The sequence below is a fragment of the Thalia democratica genome, chromosome 2 (assembly GCF_965202585.1).
Source record: "Thalia democratica chromosome 2, ktThaDemo2.hap1.1, whole genome shotgun sequence".
Classification (NCBI taxonomy): domain Eukaryota; kingdom Metazoa; phylum Chordata; class Thaliacea; order Salpida; family Salpidae; genus Thalia; species Thalia democratica.
This window is the reverse complement of record NC_139166.1, coordinates 67,483,437-67,506,315: the sequence shown is the minus strand read 5'-3', so window position 1 is coordinate 67,506,315 and position 22,879 is coordinate 67,483,437. Positions and strand designations below refer to the sequence as shown.

At 25.8% G+C, this 22,879-nt stretch overlaps 1 protein-coding gene across 1 annotated transcript; it reads right to left on the bottom strand.

The window, feature by feature from the left end:
- Positions 1-207: 207 nt before the first annotated feature.
- LOC145829775 (long-chain specific acyl-CoA dehydrogenase, mitochondrial-like) lies at positions 208-22,229 on the bottom strand. Its single transcript, XM_082937644.1, has 11 exons — positions 22,115-22,229; positions 20,794-20,893; positions 17,773-17,876; positions 15,261-15,353; positions 14,647-14,801; positions 13,769-13,907; positions 12,719-12,801; positions 6,337-6,394; positions 5,585-5,699; positions 5,021-5,233; positions 208-679 (listed from the first exon to the last, which is right to left on the bottom strand). The coding sequence occupies exons 1-11, from the start codon at positions 22,200-22,202 to the stop codon at positions 532-534; spliced, it is 1,296 nt and encodes a 431-aa protein (XP_082793770.1). The 5' UTR covers positions 22,203-22,229; the 3' UTR covers positions 208-531.
- Between the last annotated feature and the right edge of the window lie 650 nt (positions 22,230-22,879).

Genomic DNA, 22,879 nt, shown 5'->3' with positions numbered 1-22,879 from the left:
TTTTCAACAAGTGCATATTTAAAAAGTTTTTGCGAAAAAATAAAAGTAAAATTTGCAATGAAAATTTAAAATATTTAATAATTTTCAGCTTATACAACTAAAACTTAGTAAGCTTTCTTATTTATGACACTGGTTTTTTCTAACAATAAATTTGGCGAAGACTTGAATTAATTATTATTCAAGTAATTAAGTTTAAACTTAATCAGATTTAAAATTAATCATTTATTAGTAAATTAAAACTAGCTTCAAGAACAACTTCAGAAAATTTTAAAATGACAACTTATAGTAACAAAGGAAAATGTTTTCAGTAGAATTTTTTTTAGCATTCTTTTACATGAGGGGAAATTTTAAATGAATATAAATATTTTTTGTATTTAGGGTAATATTTAGTGGTCAAAAACTTTAGAATAGGTTGTTATTATGCTTAGGGGTATTGTTTCTAAATATGGTTTTGTTTACGATAAAATAGGGTCTTCTCTAGTTTGGGAGTTATGGTTCTTTTAATAGGGAATATTTATGGGTGTGAATAATTTAGGGGTCCTTGATGATGGTTCTGGCGATGAGTTCCTTCATGATTTCGTTGCTGCCTCCGTATATTGTCTGCACTCTGGCGTCAGTGTATGCTCTTGAAATCGGGTACTCGTTCATGAACCCCCACCCGCCGAAGAGTTGAAGGCACCTGTGTAGAAATTATTGGTTGTGTATATAAATTAACTAATTTTTACTTATATTTATGTAAACTATTGATATTGTATCTTTATATTATATTGGAAAAAACCGAATAACTGCAATCATGAACTTAATGTATATTTATAAATACCTTAAAATCGCAGGCATTTGTTAGAGACCTAAATAGCTATTTAATATACTTATCAGCTGCTGTTAGAATAAGTTCAATTACAAGTAAAAAAAGTTATGTAAACAACATGTAAAACTATGTTTCAATCACTGTGGTGAATGTTTAAATCAGTTATTGTTAAAAATAGTAGGCGACACTTTTGCACGGTTGACATTTTGCATGAAGTTATTTATGTAGAAATAACCAATAAATATTAACCCTTTACACCTTTTTTAGTTAAAAAATATTATGTTGAAACTCAGATTTGTAGTTTCAAACATAAATTCGCTTAAACTTTTACCTAACACTTATAAGTTTTATATCCAAGTCTTTAACATTTACCTTTTTATAAACTTAGTAGCAATCTAGGAACTAAGCTTGAAGAAATTTGCAACACTTAAACTCCCTAACAACATTTTAATTTCTTTATTTGTTTTCAATAACTCAAACTACATCCATACAAAAGTATTGATAAAATATAAAAAAGGACTTTTTTAAAAAATAAAAATTGCATTTTTGTTCAAGCTATGTCCGTGCTGTATATTTTTTAACCGCAATTTTGACTGCTTATAATAGAGCTAAAAAAATCTGTGCATAACTTATTATACATACTTAATTAAAAGTTAGAGCAATTTAGACTTGTTTTTTACTATAAATCTTTGAGCTACATAAGAGCTAATTTAAGATTGTTACAACAAATACTACATATTCAAATCCTAAATTACAAAATTATTACTGGAGTCAAATGTTCTTTACGCGTATGCTGGTTTACACCAGCTAAAAATACGAATTACACTAATTTAGGAGCTGGTACAATTAGGGTGATACTATTATTTAAATTATGTAAAATCATGTTGCTGCAAAAAACTTCTTACGTCACTAAATCTTCAGGTGATTTTTTAGTACGAAATTTTACAACTAAATCATAGATATATTTTTCATTTTCTTCCCGATCTAAAAAGTGACAACTTTACCAAATTAATTACAACCAAACGCAAGCTTTATACTGAATCAAATAGAAAATTTCCTGCGGCATTATCTACAAAAATCTAATTAATTTCTTACTACTAAACAGCAGAATTATAAATATCAAAGTACTTAACCTTGGAATCAGATATTTAAGTATACTAAAATTAAAAAAGCTTCACTGTTAACATTATACACCTTATTAAATATAGTCGGGAAATTCTTTTTACTTTCTATATAAAAAAGTTTAAAAAGTAAAATATATATTTATTCACTAACTTTTTTAAAATTTTTTGTTAAAACCGTTTGAATAGTACTTGTATATGAAAGAAGGTATATACATGAAATTTAATACCCATGTACTTCAGATCTAGAAAAATTTAATTTAAATTTTACGTGTAAAAATTCAACACTTTACATCTTAATAATTTTTACTCATAACAACTTTAAAAATTAATACAGGCCTATAAAAGTTTTAATTACATTCAGGTTGAACTTTTAACCTGACTTACTTATACTCTTAATTTATTACCATTTGTTTTAGTCAATAATACCCTAAAAAAATTAGCAAAAACCTTTTCTAGGTATTTAGAAAAAAGCTTTAAAGCAGATGTAATATTAAAACTCAAAAAAAAAAGGTTTATACTTTGTATTTGGGGTTTTCTACATACATTGTTTTACTCTTGAATAATTTAAATTACTTATATCCAAATAAATAAGTCCATAAAACTTAGTGATTTAAACGCTACGCCTCTGCGTAAGTATGTATAATAAGAACTATAGTACTTAACCAACAAAAATTAAAAACTGAACAAGACACTCTGTGCAAAAATAATTGTACATAAGATACAGCAATGTAATTTAAATTTCCTCCTAACAGGATTCAAATAAAAGTTATGCTTTAAATCTTACAAACAAAATAAAAACATCTACAGTCAAAGGTTGCAAAAATTTAATAGTTAAATTGGTAAATGCTAGTTTGCAGCAGCTGTAAGACTTCAAAATTTATATCATGATTTAAACCTCTTGAAAGGTAGATTTGATATTTATGCAGTAAAACTTTATTGCTGCGAAACTTTCCATAAGTCTTTAAAAGCTTTAGACGCAATTTTAGATGCAAATTTAGGGAATTCAACGTATGGTTGCAACAAAGACCACAGGTTTCCTTTGTTAAACGACAAAAGAAAAGTTAGGAAATTCTACCTTGGTATAAACGTTTACTTACTGACCAGTTATAAAAAAAAATTAGCAACTAATTAATTTGTAGAACAAATTATTCGTATTATATTCAATAAAAAGTTAATAGTTTAAAGTTCTTCATACGTCGCTAAAAGCTTTTAACATTTAATAAAAATTATGAATGAAAAGTTGTAAGCTTTAAATATGAGCTGTTTGTCTTAATTTTTTGCTTTTTTAGAAAGTTTGATAACTTTACAAAAACAGTAGCAACAAAACACAGCTTCAAAAAACACATATATACCTTGTAAATACTAAACTGCCTTTATCTATATTCCTTTTAATTATTGATTTAATTACTTTAAGTATATCAAATAACGTAGAAATATATCAACACCCAACTATAATAATGTTATGAAATTTTATAAGCCTTCATTTATTCCTTTGACCAGTATTTTTTGCATATTAAAACAGTATATATTTATTCATATTTAATAAAAGTTATACTTGATTAACTTGCACCCATGACATTTTTTTAACAACCTATAAGCAGCAGAATTATTGAAATAAATAAACCAAAACTTAGCCGTTGATGAAAAAATAGTTATTTACATACAAGCAGTAGAACTATTCAAAATAGTTAAACAGTATTTAGCTAGCTTTTTTTAAATTGTAAATCGCTCACCTATACTCCCAACTTATTGTCCCTGTATCATTGTTTTTAACTTTTGAGCCCTAACAGTTAATTTAAACATGCCTATAAATCTATATTTCCTAATTACAGGGTTGCCACTTGTTTTTTCAAATTTTTCCAGGTTTTACAAATTTCTTCCAGGTTTTTAAAAGTACACATTTTTGGGTCTATTTTAGTTTAAAGTTAAATCTAAGGTAAGAAACTGTGTTAAATAGTATAAAAACATTGAAAAGATAATGTAAAGCTATTTTGAATGTCATTTTTAATAAAAAAATTTTATGATGACAAACTTTTTTTATTTATATGATAGATTTTTTGAGTCAAATCGAAATTTTACTACTGAACATGTGAAAATTTTTAAAATTCCAGGTTTTTCCAGGTAAAGTGGCAACCCAGTAATTATATAAAAAATTAAACATAACCTAATAAAATTGACTAAGCTCGGAAAGTTCGTATTTACTTAGTTATAAGATTTTTTTTTGTGAAATTTTAACAAACAGCTTGAGAAGGAAATAATAACTATAATTGATTAGTTATTGTAATATACACAAACGTAACAAACACCACAATTTTTCAGTAAACAATAACCTATAATAATAAAGTAGTAAGCTTGCATGTGCTGGTTACAACCAGCTAAAAATTATGCGAATTGTCTATTGTTAAATAAAAATTTTTAATAGGTTAAATGTATATATATCATATTTTGTAAAAAATAATTGTTTCAAATTACTTCTTACGTCACTAAAAGTGTCAGGTGAAATTTTTCTTTAGCAAATTTAACTTTAATGAAAGAAACTTATAACTTTAATATGTCTTCTTTCCACAAATACCTTTCTGCTCAAAAAGTGTGAACTTTATTTTATATAATTACAACAACAGGTAACATTAAAACTAAAAAAACAAAATTATGAATCATTTTTATATTTATTATATAATTATCACACACCTGTAGGCTACATAATAAACAAATCAGTTAACTAGTATTTTAGCCATTGAAATAACAGAATTATAATATTAAACCCAAAAATTAATTTTTATTTTTAAACCTGTATGTACGCTGCAAATTATTAAGACCAGTTGACCAACATTAGCAATAGAAATAAAAAAACAAAAGTAAATGAACCAAATAAAAATAAACATTAAAACTATTTTTTTCAAATCATATTTTTAAATTAAATTACACTCCTTAAGCTGCAGAGTTATTTAGATCTGTGCTCCTGTATTTAGCTATCGATGCAATAAAAAAGTTATAACTAAAGTATTTGTTAATCAAAAAAAACTACTCAATAAACAATTGGTATATGTTATAATAAAATATACTGATTAATAATATTCTAATTTCCAACCTGTAAGCAGCGGAATTATTCAAATCAGTGCTCCAGTATTTAGCCATGCTGGCAGTGGCGCTATCCAATCTCTTCTCCGAATGCAGGAGGTTGCAGTTGTCTACGAAGGCCCTGCAAACCGCCGTGTCTGTTTTCACTTCCGCCAGGGTGTGCTGTATGGTCTTGAGCTGGGCGAGCGTTTTGCCGAACGCCTTCCTCTGCTTCACGTAGTCCCTGTTTCGTATTAGGGGAACTTTAGAAAAAATCATAGACTTTTGGGTATTTATTACTTATTTAAGTAAATTATTTTTCTTGTTTTGGCTAAAGCCTTTCTCTGCTTAACGTAAAAAGGTTGTTTAAAGCTAGGAGATAATTATGGTTAGAAAGCACTTTTACCTGATTAAATGAGTTTTTAATGCTTTTCTCGTGGAATTATTTGTTAGTGTACAAAAAAGTTTTTTAACAGTAAGGTCTGTGGACTTTTTCTACATACTTATGTTTTTAATAAAAATAAGCAGACGGTTGTATAATAACTGTCTAAAATTTATGAGTAATTTTTAAATTTAATAGAAACAAGTAATCAACCTAGTTTCTTCAAATATGAATTCACAGGCAGCAGTACACAAGTTAGCGATCAACAATCTTTCTTGAGGCAATTCCTGCATGAGTTGGTAGAACCCCTTGTTGACACCTTTCTCACCTATATATATGATTATTAATTAGAATGATATATTTAATATATACTAAATTTCTCATCTACAATTTGCGTCAATTTTAATTTAGTTTATAATAAATATGTAATTTTTTACCTAATACATGAAATTTTTTGTTTCATATTACTTGATATATAATTTTTCACCTAGTATATGGCATATATTGTTTAGTATAATTTACTTAATATGACACAATATAAAATTTTTCACCTGTTGCAAGACATTTATTGCTTAATATAATATATAACAATATATGATTTCTCACGTAATATATGACATGATTATTAAGTATAGTATACTTTGCATTTAATAACATATAATTTATCAACTAGTATCTGAAACTATTTAGTGGTAATAGTAAAAGAAATAATATATTTAGTATTTATCAATATATAATTTCTCACGTATAACAACATATTACATTTTATATAATTAAAGCTTTGTTATATATATATAAGAATATTAAATTTCTCACCTAATGTTTGTGAACTTTACTTTATAATAAAATTTTAGAGTAGTAATAAAATTCTAACTTTATAATACATAACAATATTGATTTCTCAAATACTGTATGATTCTTAAAATTAATATATCAGCTAACACATAATATATTAAGTTTCTCACCTCCTAGAACAGCTGACATTGGCAATCTGCAGTCCTCGAAGAACAACTCAGATGTGTCCTGTGATTAGAAAAAAAACGCTGAACACTAATGTGATGATTGTAGAAATATTATAAGATTTAGAAAAAAAAAATGCAAACTATCAAGTGCTAAATATTGTAGCGTAAGAAAAAGCAAAGTTTAAACACAAAACTATGAGTTTTTTTATTAGTTTAAATGTTATCCGTTGTTATTGTAGTAAATGTCGTAAAGCAACTCAGATGTGTCCTGTGAATAGAAAAAAATTGAACACAAGGTGATGATTGTGCGTTCTTTTACAAGAATATTAACAACTTTTAAAATTACACACAATCTAAATCAGGGTTTCCCAAAGTGGACTAAAGGGAAAGGGGGCCATGAGGTCATAAATTAAAACTTACACTAGCTATTCAGGGGTTGAGGGGGCTATAATTTTTTTTATTTCTTTAAAGGGGGCCTTTTGAAAAAAAGTTTGAGAAACCCTGATTTGACTACTACACCGACAGATTTCATCACTTGTATATATATCACTTATTTTATACATTTTAATTATTTTAGACGTGAGTCGCAATGTGCGGTGCAAATTAAATGACGTACAAGGAAATTGAAGTTACCACAGTAACAATTTTGATAGTTTATATATAAAAGTTAAAAAACTGTAGAAAAATTTGCAAAATTTACGTTACGTCACTGTTAAATTTACATGATTGTTGAACAATTAGCAATTCTTATAAAAGAAAAACCTTTATGCCACCGCATTTATTAAACCTAGCTTAATGGTTAATTTTAAAACGATTCTAAGCAGCATCGACCTGATTGGTTCAAATGGGGAATGAATCATTACTATTAGATTGATGTAGATTAACTGTTTGTTTTGAAATGCTGTTTTTAACTTCTCACGTGAAATAGGAAATTTACATGTATTTGTTTTATTAGTGTTGACGGCTTGGTTTTTAGAAGTTACAAACTAAACACTTGTTAAACAAAACCACAGGTATATAATGCATACCAGCAGTTTAAAATATTAAAATTAAAAATGAATATAATTATAGTCATAATCAATTCCATATATTGTTATTACATTTAGAAAATAATACAGTTCTCAATTAAAATTGCAACTTTCAGAACAAAATACATTTGAAGAGAAATTAGTTTTACAATAATTTTCCTACAACTTTTAATATTAAGAACAAAATACTGCTTTTAAGTTAATGAATAATGAGAAAATCTTACGTAATTTTAATAAATAAACATTAACATATAACATACTTGAAACTCAACAAATAAGAGCATAAACAATTAGGAAAACATTAAAATTGATTTATAATATCATACTTTGTTTATTTATTATATTAGATTTTCAATTAAATGAAACTTATTTAAATTTTTTGATTGAAAACAAACAATAGAGCAAATAATTAAGTTAAACATTGAAATGATTAAAATATCATTATTTTAGTAATTTTGAAAACCCTTAGCTATGTTACTTGAAAAAAACATTATTTTACTGACATAATTCAAAGTTTGCTTTAATAGTTACACAAAATTAAGAGCAAGTAGTGTTTTATAATTGATAACAAATCAATCAAATAATATTGCGAATTCCTAAAATTATAGTTTATTTTAATTTTACAGATAAATTTTTATACATAGACTTGTGTTGTTTTAGTACATTTTAAATTAGTATGTATATTATATAAACCACAATCAGCGGTAGAAATAATAGCTATAAAGTTTGGATTCTCTACTTGCATCTCTCTAAGTTATCTCAAAATAAATTGAAAAAAAAAGTTTAAAAATTCCAATATATACGTTCTTGCGTCACTACTTATCTCTAGTGTTTTCTCTATCAGTGTTGTGCTAAATTAAAGCAGCTTTTTATGAGTAAATGGCAAGTTTTCTTAGAAATAGTTTCTCGCAAGCTGAAATTATTTGATATGAATGTAAAAAAAACTATTTTAACCAGAAAGTGTTAAATAAATAATAATAGAGCACCAATAATTAGTAAAATTAGAAATTAATTTTAAGTAAGTTTTTTTAGTTAATATAAATTATTAGAATATTTTATAAGTTTTTAACGGCACTACAAATAATAATAAAATTGTAAATACATCTTATAACCCAGAAACAAGTTACAAAATAGCCTACGGAGTATCGACGGGAAACTAATGAGTGCAAAATTAAATATTTTAATAAATAAAAAACTTACTGAAAAAATTGTAGTATTTGTGCTACGTTAAGAAAGTTAACAGTTACAAAACAATCTAAAAGATTGTTTACAAAATTCCAACATTTACGCTAAATTTAAATGATTATCAAACAATTTTTAATTATTGTAAAACAGTAACCTCATTAAGCACCAAATTAATATAAACTATTTTATGCTAGATTGGAGGTAAAAATAAACCGCATTTTGCAATTCAAAATAAAAGAGCCTGGTTGGTCAATTTGCAGTGTGATGTGATCAACATTAGACGGACATAAATTCAATAAACTGTTTTAAAAACTGCTGCTTTTAACTTATTACGTCATTAGAAAATTAACATTTAATTTTTTTATTAGTGTTGATATTTATTTTTTGCAAGTTACAAAGTCATTAGAACAACACCACAAGTATACGATGTATATCAACATTTTTAAATGTTATAAATATTATAATCATAGACAAAATCAACAACAACTTAAGAAAAACAAACCAATACAACCAATGGAAAAGTACACAAGAAGTAATCAAATGGTACAGAAACCTAGAAATGCACAAATACAAATTAATGAAATTTGATATAGAAAACTTTTACCCATCAATAACAGAAAAATTATTAAAATATGCTTTAAATTTTGCTAACAAAACCACACAAATTACAACACAAGAAAAAATAAATATTATAATAAAAATGTATTATAACCAAAAATAATCATAAATAATATATATGCACATTAAGAAAAAAAAAACTTTACAATAATGGATCTAATACTTTTAAATTTTTATAACGAAATACTACTTTTAAGTTAATGAGTAATCAGAAAAAACTTACGTAAGTTTAATAAATAAACAAATAATACTTTAAGATTAAACAAATAAGAGCATAAATAATTGAGCTAACATTTAAATACACTTTACAATATAATACCTTAATAATATACTAATAACTTTTTAATTTAATAATTTAATTCCGCTTATTATTGAAAACACATAACAGTACAAATAATTAACTTCACTTTGAAAAATTAAACTATCATTATTGATGTAATTTTTGAAAAAAAAAACTTAGCTATGTCCTTTGAGAAAAATGTTATATAACTGACATGATTTATTGTAAGTTTGCTTTAGTGCTTATAAAATATTAAGAGCAAGTTGACAAATAACAAAGCACCAAAATAATATAAAAGGTAATATTATATAGATATTATAAGGTAATATTATATATATTTTTTGTAATTTACAAGCCGCCATGAGCGGTACAAATAATAAAATTAAAATTTTGGATATTCTACCTTTCTTTGCGTAAGTTTGCCTTTGTACAAATAGAAAAGTTTGTTTAAAATTTCCAGAATGTACAATCTTACGTCACTACATACTTTTAATGTTTTTTCTATCTGAGTCCGGCTAAATTAAAGCAGTTTTCAATTACTTAATTAGATTAGTTGATAAACAATAAATTAAAAATTGCTTTTCAGTGTCTAACATCTATACGAGTAGCAATAGTAAGATCTAAAAACAACTTATAAGCCGCTTAACGTAAATTTTAAATTAGTCTACAAAGTATCCACAGTCTACTATCCAGTACAAAGTTGAATAATTTAAAATATTTAAGAAAATTGTTGGCTGAATTGTAATATTATGTTACGTCACTGGTAAATTTAAACGTATTTTAAATAACTTATATAATCAGACCAAAACCTTTATACGACATAATTAAGTTATACCATACTAGAAATATTACTACCAGTATGATAAAATTTATCACACATTTCAATAATTATTAGAGACAATTGTAAGCTGCTAAACGCAGATGAAAATAATGAAACCCGATTGGTTCAAATGGGGCATAAACCTTGATCATCAACCGGATATAAATACAACAAACTTTGTTATAAAAAAGCTGTTTTAACCTCATTACGTCACGAGTAAATTTACACGTAATTTATTATTAGTGTGTAAAATAAATATTCTATAGCATATTGTTGTATACAAAAACCTAATTACATATACACTTTTGTAAAAACAACAGTAACTTTGTTATTTACATTTTTACACGTCGTAGACCGCGTTAACCTCGCAAACTTAAACTTTATATATAAATTCAAAACTGTTATAAAAAATTGCCACATTTACGTTACATCACTACTAAACTTACTTGTTTGTTAAATATTTTTTTCTAAATATACTTAAGAATGAAAACTTAAATACGACATTGACGAGTTATATCAGTTATAATGAACTAGATCTGAATTACATTTGACAACTGCATATTACAGTTCAAATTGAAGACAATAATGATTACTTCTTTAACTGTTGAAACCACTAAGTAGATGTATAAATAAAATAAAACATTTATAAAAAAATTGCTGTTTTCAACTTCTTACGTCACTACAATTAATGTAATTAACTTACATGTTTACAGAAAACTATTTTAAATAGAGCTAATAACAATAAACTAAAAACTTATTTTATTGTATCATTTTGGACTGAAGATAACTAAGACCTTTATAAGCTGCATAGTGCAGCGCAAAATAAGAACATAGTTAATGAACAGACACCTACCATTAACATTGTATTGTGTCTGATAAAAACAAAAACTTTTTGAAAAATTTTTTTTTTTACATACGTCAATTTAACTTACTTTTTAAATAAAAAAAATTTACAAGCAACTTTAATAATTGCACAAGTTAATTAAAACTTTTAATCACAAATTAAAGTTTAAAGGTGAAAATCAAAATTATGTGTAGGAAATTTCATCAACAATTTAATTTTTTTTCAATTTTTTCAATAGTACGTAATAATTACATACTGCTTATAATTTAAATAAATGATTTACTACATTTTAAAATACTACAGGTCTTGAAAACTTGACTTAACTTAGTGGTGGTTTGCCTGAAAAATATTGTAAAAAAATCTTAAATTTATTTAAGTTACAATCATAAATGACAAACAAACAACCTTTAAATTTCCATTAGGAAAATATATTATGTAAGTTAATGAATAATTGTAAAAAGTTACGTAAGTTTTTCCAATAAACAAATAACACTTGAAACTAAACAAATGTTATCAAAAATAAATTGACATTGAAAACAAAACAAATAACAGTACAAATAATTACGCTAACATTGAAGTGACTTTAAAATAACATTAATTTGTTTGTACAAATAAATTTATTAAAAAAACAAAATTATAAACAAATAACACAACAGTTAATAATTAACTTAAATAATTAAACAAAACATAAAAATAATAAGCGACCTGGTATACACAAAATAAATTAGAGCAAACTAAAACAAGTAAAAGACAAACCACAGTATAAGACAACCATATAAAACGCTTATGTGAAATAAAAACATATAAAATACAGTTTTTATAATTTTATTTACATAAAAATTTAAACAGATGGGTAAAAATATTAAACTAATGAAAATTTATAAAATTTACACACATGTACTAAAAAGTAACCACTCCAAATACTTGTGGCTTGTTACGTAAATTATTTTTTGTTTAAAACTTATTATACTAGCTTTCTAACTTTCGACACTGAAATCCAACTAAGTTGATAGGCGACTTCACAAAACTACAAATTGTTATGTGTATAAAATTAAACAATATCAAAACAAGGGATAAGGCTTTGTAACTAATCACGAAAAAAAGTTGGCTATTTTACCAACATTTATCTAATGCTAACGTTTGAGCTTAAATTTATAAAAATGATATACAGAAGTCCAACCTTATCGATAACTAAGCATTTTTCTATATACCCTCTTTATATTTTAATATTTTATTAGTATAAACAATCAATAAATATAAACATACATCTATCATCCTTCAATCTTTTATTATTATATTTATTATAAATAATTTATATATACATTCAATACATTTTAATATTTTATTAGTATAAATAGTCAATTAATTAAACAAATTTCTGCCTTCAATCTTTTAATTGATATAATTAATTTCAATATACTTGTGCCTTCAGTATTTTATTTTTTTTTTAGTTTAAGCAAAGTTATCAGAAGTCCAACCTTATCAATAAATAAGAATCTTTTAACACTCCCGTAATCTTTTATTAGTATATAATAATCAATTAACTTTGAACATGGCTGGGCCTTTATTATTTTTTTATTTTTAGTTTTAATATAAATTTTTTAACAAACCTGAGCCTTCAAACCCATTTTGTCTAATTTTTTCCCTTTTTTGTAGCCGGGTGTGTCAGTATCAACAAGGAACAGTGAAATACCTAAAAAAAATATATAATATTGCATTATACACATAACATAAGATATAAAAAGAATAAATTAACAAGGCACAGTTGAATACCTGAAAATAATAAAAATAATAAGTTAATATTGCATTATATGCATTAAATAAGATATAAAAAGAATAAATTAACAAGGCACAGTGAGATACCTGAAAATAACAAAAATAATAAGTTAATATTGCATTATATGCATTAAATAAGATATAAAAAGAATAAATTAACAAGGCACAGTTGAATACCTGAAAATAAATTATAATAAATTCAATTATATACTTATGTACACTGGGAAAATAACAAATATAACTTGTAGCTAATGAACTATAATTAACAATACCTGACAGTAACAGGTATATCTTACAACATAAAATAAGTTAGAATAAACAGTGTTTTGAAAAAATATATATCATTAACATTTCAAGGTAATAATTGCAATATATAGGATATTTTAGCGTGCAAAAGTGTCCCTTAGTGCATATTTGACACCCACCCATATTTAGAATGTTTTTAGCAAAGCCGAACTGTTGTTTACCCCACCACTCAACAAGCACTCAAACGAACCGCACGATCGTCAACAACAGTTCGCGTGACTGCGCGGAGTGGTCATGACCTCATTGCAACTACAATAACAAACGCTAATGTGCAGCATGTTTGGTTTGAATGACAGTTTATCTTGACTATGCGAGCGGGTTTGCCAAATGTTTTCGGAAAATTTTCCACAGGTTGTCGAAACTTCTTCCAGGTTTTTCAGTGATTGTTTTTTCAAATTCACATGTTTTTCAGCTTTATCATTTAGAGCTGCCGCGACAACAACATCAGATAATCAAACACTAAATAATATATACCATGTGTAGCGGAGTTAGCAATTTTTTCAGGATTTGCAACAACTACTAACAAAAAAACTATAAAATTGATACTATAAACAAATGATAACAAAATAACAAATCACCGTGGGCTGCAGACTTGGCAGTCTTGTCGGTGATTGCGACCACTACAGCCACATCCGACATCCAACCGTTTGTGATGAAAACCTTTGACCCGTTCAGAATCCAATCGTCGCCGTCTCTAACTGCGTTGGTGCGGACTCCCTGTATATTTAGAATAAGTTAAGCATTATGAATATTGACTCCCTGTATATTTAGAAATTAATTAAGTTTAACAGTACATTAGTATTAAGTGAAAGTACATTGAAAAGGACTAATGCATGAAAAAGGTAAAGGTTTGTTATTTAAAAAACTAGAACCTCCTAAACTTTAATCCCTTGACAACTAAGATATCAACAACCTTTGACAGTCATCTTTACTTTCCTTTAAAAAGATAAGGATAAAGCAAAAGTTTTGAATTAATTTCTTACCGTTAAAATGTAATTCATAACTCTAAATTTTAACTAATACTACCTTCACAAACTTTTAACTTATTATACCCTATCAACACCCTTTATATTTAATCTAAGAGAGAGCATCTACAACTACTAGCCTAAAACTTGCATACATTTACCCATTAATGATCAAAATCAGCCAGTGAGAAAATTTTTTGAAGTCAAACTAAAATATTTATAATTGTTTAACCTATTATACCCTACAACACCCTTTATATTTAAAACTGTCAAACTAAAACTACACAAGCAATTTATCTTTGTTGTAATTTAAACTTGTTACACATAAAAAACATGTAATTAAAATAATATTCATAATGTCTTCAAATTTGAGTCCAGCAACATAAATTGGATTACAATAAAAACGATTAATAAAACTATAATCACTGCCTGGGTTCGATCATCGCAATGCATGAACTTTTTTATAAAAATAATAAACAATTTTTTCTCACCTGCAAATCACTACCAGCACCGGGCTCGGTCATGGCGAGACACCCGATTTTCTCACCCGCCGTCATGGCGGGTATATATTGCTGGATTTGCTCGGGCGTGCCATAGTTGGTGATGTAAGGCATCACAATGTCAGAGTGGAGGGCGAAACCGGGTCCTAAAATTTATATACAATATTTTATATTCTTGTGTTTTACATTATTTAATGAAGTAATTGTCATGCATGCCATAGTAGAGAGCGAAACGGTGTCGTGTAAAGTAACCAGGTCCTGTGTGTGACAAGTTTATTTACAAGATAAATAATACTAACCGATAAGAGTACTTTTAGTCAGAAACAATGCACAAATTACTTATCTTTGACCAACTTTAAAAACTTATAAAATTTGAAAGCTTTAAAAAATTAGTAGGTTGATGTTTGTATAAAATTGAAATCAAGTAGGTTTCAAAATTATAAATTTAAAATTTTGAGCTAAGTTGAACATTTTTTTTTTTATTAACATGTGCACTTAACATAAGTTTGGTCTTTATGCACAATTATTTAAGTTTAAAATACATTTAACTAAACAATTAACATAAGATTGTTCTTCATATTAAAATTATCTAATTAATTATATACCTGAGCAATTCACGTAGCTTTGTTCTTCATGTACTATCATGGCTGATAGCCAATCTCCACCGATTCCACCAAATTCTTCTGGTGTGTTTGTTCCTGTTAAATTAAATAATGAAATTAATACAATAACTACTTATTAATTAATTTTATGTTTACCACTTTATCTTAAGGCGATTGCTCTTCGTGCTACTTAAGTTACAGTAAAATAATATAATATATTTATTCTTTCAGAACTTTATTATGCAAACTAAGTTTTGGTCAAAGACCTGGTGAGTGCTTAAATAAAAAACTTACTTAAATTGAAAATAGTAAATTATTATAGCACGTTTAAATATAATTGTGTATAATTAAAGCAAAATAAAAACATCATTATTGACTTTTGTTATTACCGTTTGTACAAAGTTAAAATATGATAGTGTTTTGATTATTTTCAAGAACTACTATATTTACTTTAGTTTATGCTTTTTTTTTCTTTTTTATTAAATGTAAATATTTTTTTGCTAATAAAACAAAATTTATAAATTTTTTATGGGAATTTGGGAATATGTACAGGACAACTTTGTTAAAACAGCTTATAAAAGCTCAGTTTTACAATTTTTGTTTTTTCAACTTTAGAAGTAGAATGTAGGTTTTTCATGCCTACCCAACATATAGTAACACACACGTCAAGCAGGTTTGTATCAAATACAAAACAAACACTTCCAAGAATTGAATATAAAACTTTGCAATAGAAACTACTAAGAAAAATTCCACAACTTATAAATAGCTTAACAAGCACTTTTGCTAAAATGCAGGTTTTATTAGCTCAAATTTTTTCAAATTGCTTTATTTCAATACTTAAGTTTACAAATTTGTTCTTCAAGAGGGCTTTTGTTAGTTTTGAATATAGTTAAAGGCAACAACAATTTTGAAAGCTTAATCAGGTATAGCAACCTCTCGCTTATTTACGCACATTGTGTCTACAGAAAAATTGCGTAAAGATACGAGAGGTACTAAATATACTTACTATAATATAATGGCTGTTTTTTTATACTGCTTCTAGTTAAAAGCATATTGGGGACTTTCCTACTTTTAAAATTTTTTTTACTCTATTTATAAATACTAAAATAAAAGATAAAACTATACGTATATAAAAAAAGGATTTAAATTTATATAAAATAATAATACTTGTAGAAAAATTTTAGTAATTTTAATAATAAGTAGATTTTATATTTATCTTTATTTATATGTGACTTATTTGATACTTAACATTTATATTCCATTCTACTTAGCAAATTAAATTTATAATTAAGCATTTGTTTACAATTAAGAAATAGTGTGGTGTCTATATTAAAACTTTTTTTTATAGCCTTTTACAAAAACATGCATTTGGTGCTGTAATGGATTTCTTATTTTGAACAAAAATAAACAAAATATAAGAAAAATGTTTAATATAAGTTGTTTATGTTACTATAACTTTTTTTAACTTGACCTTTGCCAACATAAGGATAAACTTGTCTTGCATTGTATTAAAGATATATTAATGGATTTTTTGGGGAGGAATGAAATTTCATGCCATAAGATTTTGAGGAATGGAAAATCTTTATTTATTTAAAGGTATAAAAGGAGGGGTGTTAAGACACCTAAGCTATAAAGGTCAAAGCCATAGAGTACAATAGGCTCCTTATGGAACGCACAAACTAAAAATGCAAAAATATTAATTGCAATAAAAATCATCCCTTGTGTTTTTCAAATTATTCACTTCAAACTTTTGAAAAGTCTGCCTATTATTATTTAGGAAATTTTTATTGTAAGAATTTAAAAGTAAGAAAAAATAAATAGTTTTATTAATTTTTAAAGTTGTTTTTTTATTTAAGAAAATAAAAATATGATAAAAAATATTTAACTTATTCCACATGTTTAATATTGCAGGTTTATGATTTATAACTGTTTTTATTATTAAAACTATTATTTAAAATTAAAAATATACAATAAACCTAATATCTTCAATATTGAAATAAATTAAATTTTTAATTTAAAAAAAAAATCCAAAATGCGTAACTAAAGAGAGTGCATAAAGATGCGAGAGGTTACTTTACTTAAAAAGTTTAGCAGCTTTTACCAAATATATATTTTTAGATTTAATTTACCGTTATTCAAATAAATTACTATGATATGACAACACACATCAAATGAGAACAGTACAGCAACTTATTTACATTTATGTTATATTTTAAATGAATTTTTATTTATTATCTAAATACTTTATTGATTTTACAAACAACCTACCAAGTTTTAATTTGTACATATATCAAATTACATCAACCCAGCAATTTATCTCTCAAATTTAAATAAAAATCAACCTAGAATTCAAACTTTACTAGTCACTTTTTTATATTAAAATATTGTACGTGTTTACAAACAACTAAACAAGTTTTATTTTGAAAGTGTATTTTTAATGAATTACAATCAAGAAGGCTAAGTAAATCACCAACTTTTGCACAATATTTTATACTACATATATATATAAACTTACCGAGTAATCCAAGTTTACCGGCTTCAAGCCAGCACTCCCTGCTAACTTGACCATCTTTTTCCCACTGGGCATGGTATGGCACAACATGCTCCTGGAAGAACTTCCTGCAAAAATTATAAATAAATAAATATAATTACATCTCTTAAAAATATAAAAGTGTAAACAAATACTGAACTAACAAAGATAAAAACTTCCTCAAGGAGTATAAATATTTTAAAAATGAATACATTTTACATTTGATTCAAAGTAAACTTCAATGCTTAGGCATAAACAGGGTTCGTGCGCGAAATTCCTTTTCATTTAGCCTGACAGAGACCTATTTAGCCTGACATTTTTTCAAAGTAGAAAAAATCACCTTCAGAAGGCATTTTGGGTATTGGGGGGTCTTAATTAGCAAATCAACGCAATAAAAGTATTCACAAAACTACTTTTAAAGAAAATAAAAATTTAAATGAATTATTTTTCAACATCTATCAATCGCTTACCCAGCAACTTGAATATTTTTAACTGGTCATTGTAATTTCTGCTTCAATGAATTGTTATCTTTATTAAATTTTGGGGCTTAATTACATCCACCACTTATCACCCATATACAGGGTTCGTGTCAATTAGTACTTGAATTCGTCAATTATAAGTTACATGACTAGACCAGAAGCTTTTATTAAAACAGAAATGTGAATAAGTCTGTAAAAGAAAAACTAAATGTAATTAAACAAATCTCTCAAAAACTTATACTAATCTACTAAAAACAAAATAATGAAGATTCTTAAAATTATTTTAGAGATTCAACAAAAGGTTTTAAGCACTTATTTTTACAAATACTGACTGATTTTGTCTTTAATAACTAAATCTTTATTTAGAAATAAACAGGGTTCGTGCGCGAAATTTTTGTCATTTAGCCTGACTGAGAACAATTTAGCCTGACATTTTTTCAAAGTAAGGAAAATCCCCTTTAGAAGTCAATTTAGGTATTGGTAACTACTTGATTACTACTATTGTAGTCTCTGACTTAAACCAGCTTTATCTCAAAAATATTTTGAGCATTAAAAATCTGCAAAAAGCAACTCATAGCTTAATTACAACTCAATAAAATAAGACTAAATTGTAAAAAAGGTGATTTGACCCCCTTATACCCCGTGCATTGTCGTGTTTTATTAAAATTTAAAATGAAACGCTTACACGAGTATTAAAATAAGCAAAAATGTTTATTATAGTATTTTAACTAATACTTGAAGTGATACATAATTATAGATCCTAAAATCTAAATAAATACAGTGATTGTTGACGTCGTATCGGATTTAAAAATCTTACACTTAAATAAAAAAACCCTTAATGTTTTGTTCTTGTAAAGAAAAATTATTTATACCTAAAATCTGTAATCCCACAAAACTTAGTACTTATATCTTAAAGCTAAGTTTTAGTGTTGTGAATATCTCTTACAACTTTAAACAAACAGTAAAACAAATGAATAAACTGCTAAGAGTTTTAATCTAATAAGTATTTGGTATAGTGCCTTTAAATTAGAAATTAAAACAGTGCAACTAACTAAGCTCTGAAAAACATAGCTGACGTAAAAAAATTCAAACAAACAGCTAAGTTGTTGAACTAAATTGTAATGTTAAACTGTATTTTTTTAATGAAGTTTCATAATTATGACGTATATAATCTACTCAAAACAAAATAATGAAGATTCTTAAAAACTTTTTAGATATTCAACAAAAGGTCTTAAGCATTTATATTTACAAATATGGACTGATTTTGTCTTTAATAACTAAATATTTGTTTAGAAATATATTCACATTTCAATTTGATCTTAAAAAGATTTAGCCTGACGTTTTTCAACTTTTTTCAAAAAAACTGATTTAGCCTGACTTAGCCTGACGCGCACGAACCCTGAATAAATTCACATCTACATTTGATCTTAATTAAAAAAATTTCATGCATTTGAACTGACAAAAACTGAGATTCTCAAATTTTTAAACATAAAAACTGATTTAGCCTGACGTTTTTCAACTTTTTTCAAAAAAACTGATTTAGCCTGACGCGCACAACCCTGCATAAAATCATACTAGAAAAGATGCATTAAAACTAACAATTAGTTAATAAAAATTTCTATGTTGGACAATATGTGTCACATTAATAACTATATAAATGATAATGGTTTGCATCTAAAATCAGCCATATATTTCGTGACCCTAAGTTGCTAATCTTTGAAACAAAAAACTGTCCTGAGTCATCGTAAGTATTTTAAAATCCTTGAATTTATTTTATTTTCAAAACTAACAAAAATCAGGGTTAACATTTGTTTTTTTAAAGACTTTTTCCAGGTTTTTTAAAGTACACATTTTTGGGTCTGTTTTTAGTTTAAAGTTTTGTCTAAGGTAAGAAACTGTGTTAAATAGTATAAAAACATTGAAAAAATTATGTAAAACTATTTTAAATATCATTTTTAATAAAAAAAATTTTAAATATCATTTTTAATAAAAAAAATTTTGATGACAAATTTTTTTATTTATATGATAGATTTTTTGAGTCAAATCGAAATTTTACAACTGAACATGTGAAAATTGTTAAAATTCCAGGTTTTTCCAGTGATTTATGTTCAAAATTCAAGGTTTTTCCAGGTTTTTTTTTTCAAAATTTCTCAAAATCCAGGTTTTTCCAGGTTATTTTTGCCTAAACTGTCAAACTCCAGATTTTTCAAGGTTTCCAGGTAAAGTGGCCACCCTGAAAAATTGAGTTCTTTAAATAAACTTGCTGTGAATATCAAACATTCAAACTAAATCAGCTAAATCTAATTTTAAATCTAGAAAAAAAATTGTCCTAAGATTTTTAAAAATCTTAAAAATAAAAATATTCTGAGTTAAAAAAAATACTGAGTTTTGTGGAGATTTTCAAAAATTTCAAAATATATTTAGTTTTTCTGAGTATGTGGCAACCTATATATTGTGAGCATTTTGAAAAAAAAAACAATACAGAACAAAACAAAGACACAAGTAACTTATTAAATAAATAAATTACCTGCAAGATTCTCTGAACATGTCATGGTCGGAATCGAAAATTGCTCGGGTTCCAATATCAGTGAACCTTCCTGACTGGAATCCTTCAGTTCTGTCGTTTACTGCAAGAAGAAACATATTCTTAAATACTTAGTAATTACATTTAAATATTAATTTATTTTTTTTAATATATATTTTAACTATTACAGTGATACCAGTGGTTGAGTCAAACAAACTGTCTTACTATTTATTTTACTGTGGGAAAATAAAAGTATATTAATATTATATTATAATAATATTAAAATTATCAAATATTGTTAAATAAGTTAAAACACTAGCTACTATTTAGAGTTGTTCACTGTTTGAATTATTTGTATATGGTTTAAAAATAGCAACAAATAAAAAATATTACCAACTTATACCAAATAAAAGTTAATTAAAATAGTTGTAAGCCTGTAGATGAGCTGTTTACTGCAATATTTTAAGAAATGTCACTAGTAAATATTAAAATGGTAACTATCCATTTGAGTCATTTGTTCTATAAATTATACTTGTATAAAAATGAGCAGCAATTGTTTTTGCCATTGTTTACTACTTCAAACAAATACTACATAGCTTAACACAGTAAAAATAAAAGTTTTGTAGATTAATATTCTTTAACTATAACTACTTTTTGTTTTTTTTTACAAATTCATTCAGAAATTTTTAAATCTATGAACTTTAAAGAACTAAAAATAACTCAGTAAAGTAAAAAGGCAGTAACTAATTTTTAATAATATCAAACACAAAAGCATACATATGAATTTTTTCTATAAATGTGGTCATGAAAATAATTTATGCTGTTTATTGTTTAACATAAATACATAACTTTATTTATAAGTTTAAGGTGTAAAATTTAACTTTGCTTAAATATTTAAGTTATAGTTTTTTTAAGCAGCCAGTTAGAAGAGCTACTTCTTGTTTTTACAAATCTTTATGGTTTTCATTAAAATGTACTATAAGTTGTAATTAAATAAAATACATACTTTTTAGAAAAAATTACTGAACATTTAAAATGTAATGAAAAACTTCTCATAATTCAAAACCATTCAAACGTGTTCATGACAAGATCTTTTGATAATATTTTAAGTTTTCTATTAATTACATATTTTTTTATTAATTTATACCAAGTAAAAAACAAACAAGTAGATGACAAGCTTAGATCTCTTTTGACAACAATTTTTATCAAATAAATAAACACTAAAAACTAAAAGAAGACTACACGCACTTGTTACAAATGTATGTAAACCTTATCAGCAATAGATTAGTTGCAAGTTCTTGCAATTTAAATTAAAAAAAAAAACCTGCAGATGACAGACTGAGTGTTCTCTTGACAACATTTTGCGGTGCAGTTCTTATCTTGTTCAGCAGTTTGAGGGTGGATGATGACATTGTTGTTTATCAGATTTATAGATTCTGTTTGAAAAATATTCACAATGTTAACAAAAAAATCAAATGCCATTGTAGCTGAGTTTATTGAAGAAATAATATTAAGGGCATAGGGGGGGGTAAACACCCTTTTTTGGTTTTTGATCTTATTTTATATAATTTTTACTAAGCTACAAGATGCTTTTTAAAGATTTTAAAAATTCAAAATAATTTTTGAGATATAGCCGGTCAAAGTCGGAGCCAACAATAGGTTCCTTATGGAAGGCGCAAACTAAAACGGCAAAAATAGACTATTTTACTAAAAATCTATCTTCTCCTACGTTTTTTGAGATAACTACCTCAAACTTTCAGGAAATGTTCCTTGATATATTTAGAAAATTCTGTCGGAAGGAATTTTGAAAAAAATAAAAATTTTATATAAAAAATAAACAAAAAAAACAGTTTTTTTTTTGTTTTTTTGTTATAAAATTTTTATTTTTTAATTTTTTAAAAATCTGTTCCGACAGAATTTTCTAAACACTGCAAGGAACATTTCCTGAAAATTTGAGGTAGTTATCTCAAAAAACGTAGGAGGAGATAGATTTTTAGTGATTTCTAGATATTTGCCGTTTTAGTTTGCGCCTCCCATAAGGATCCTATTGTTGCCTCCGACTTTGACCGGCTATATCTCAAAAAATATT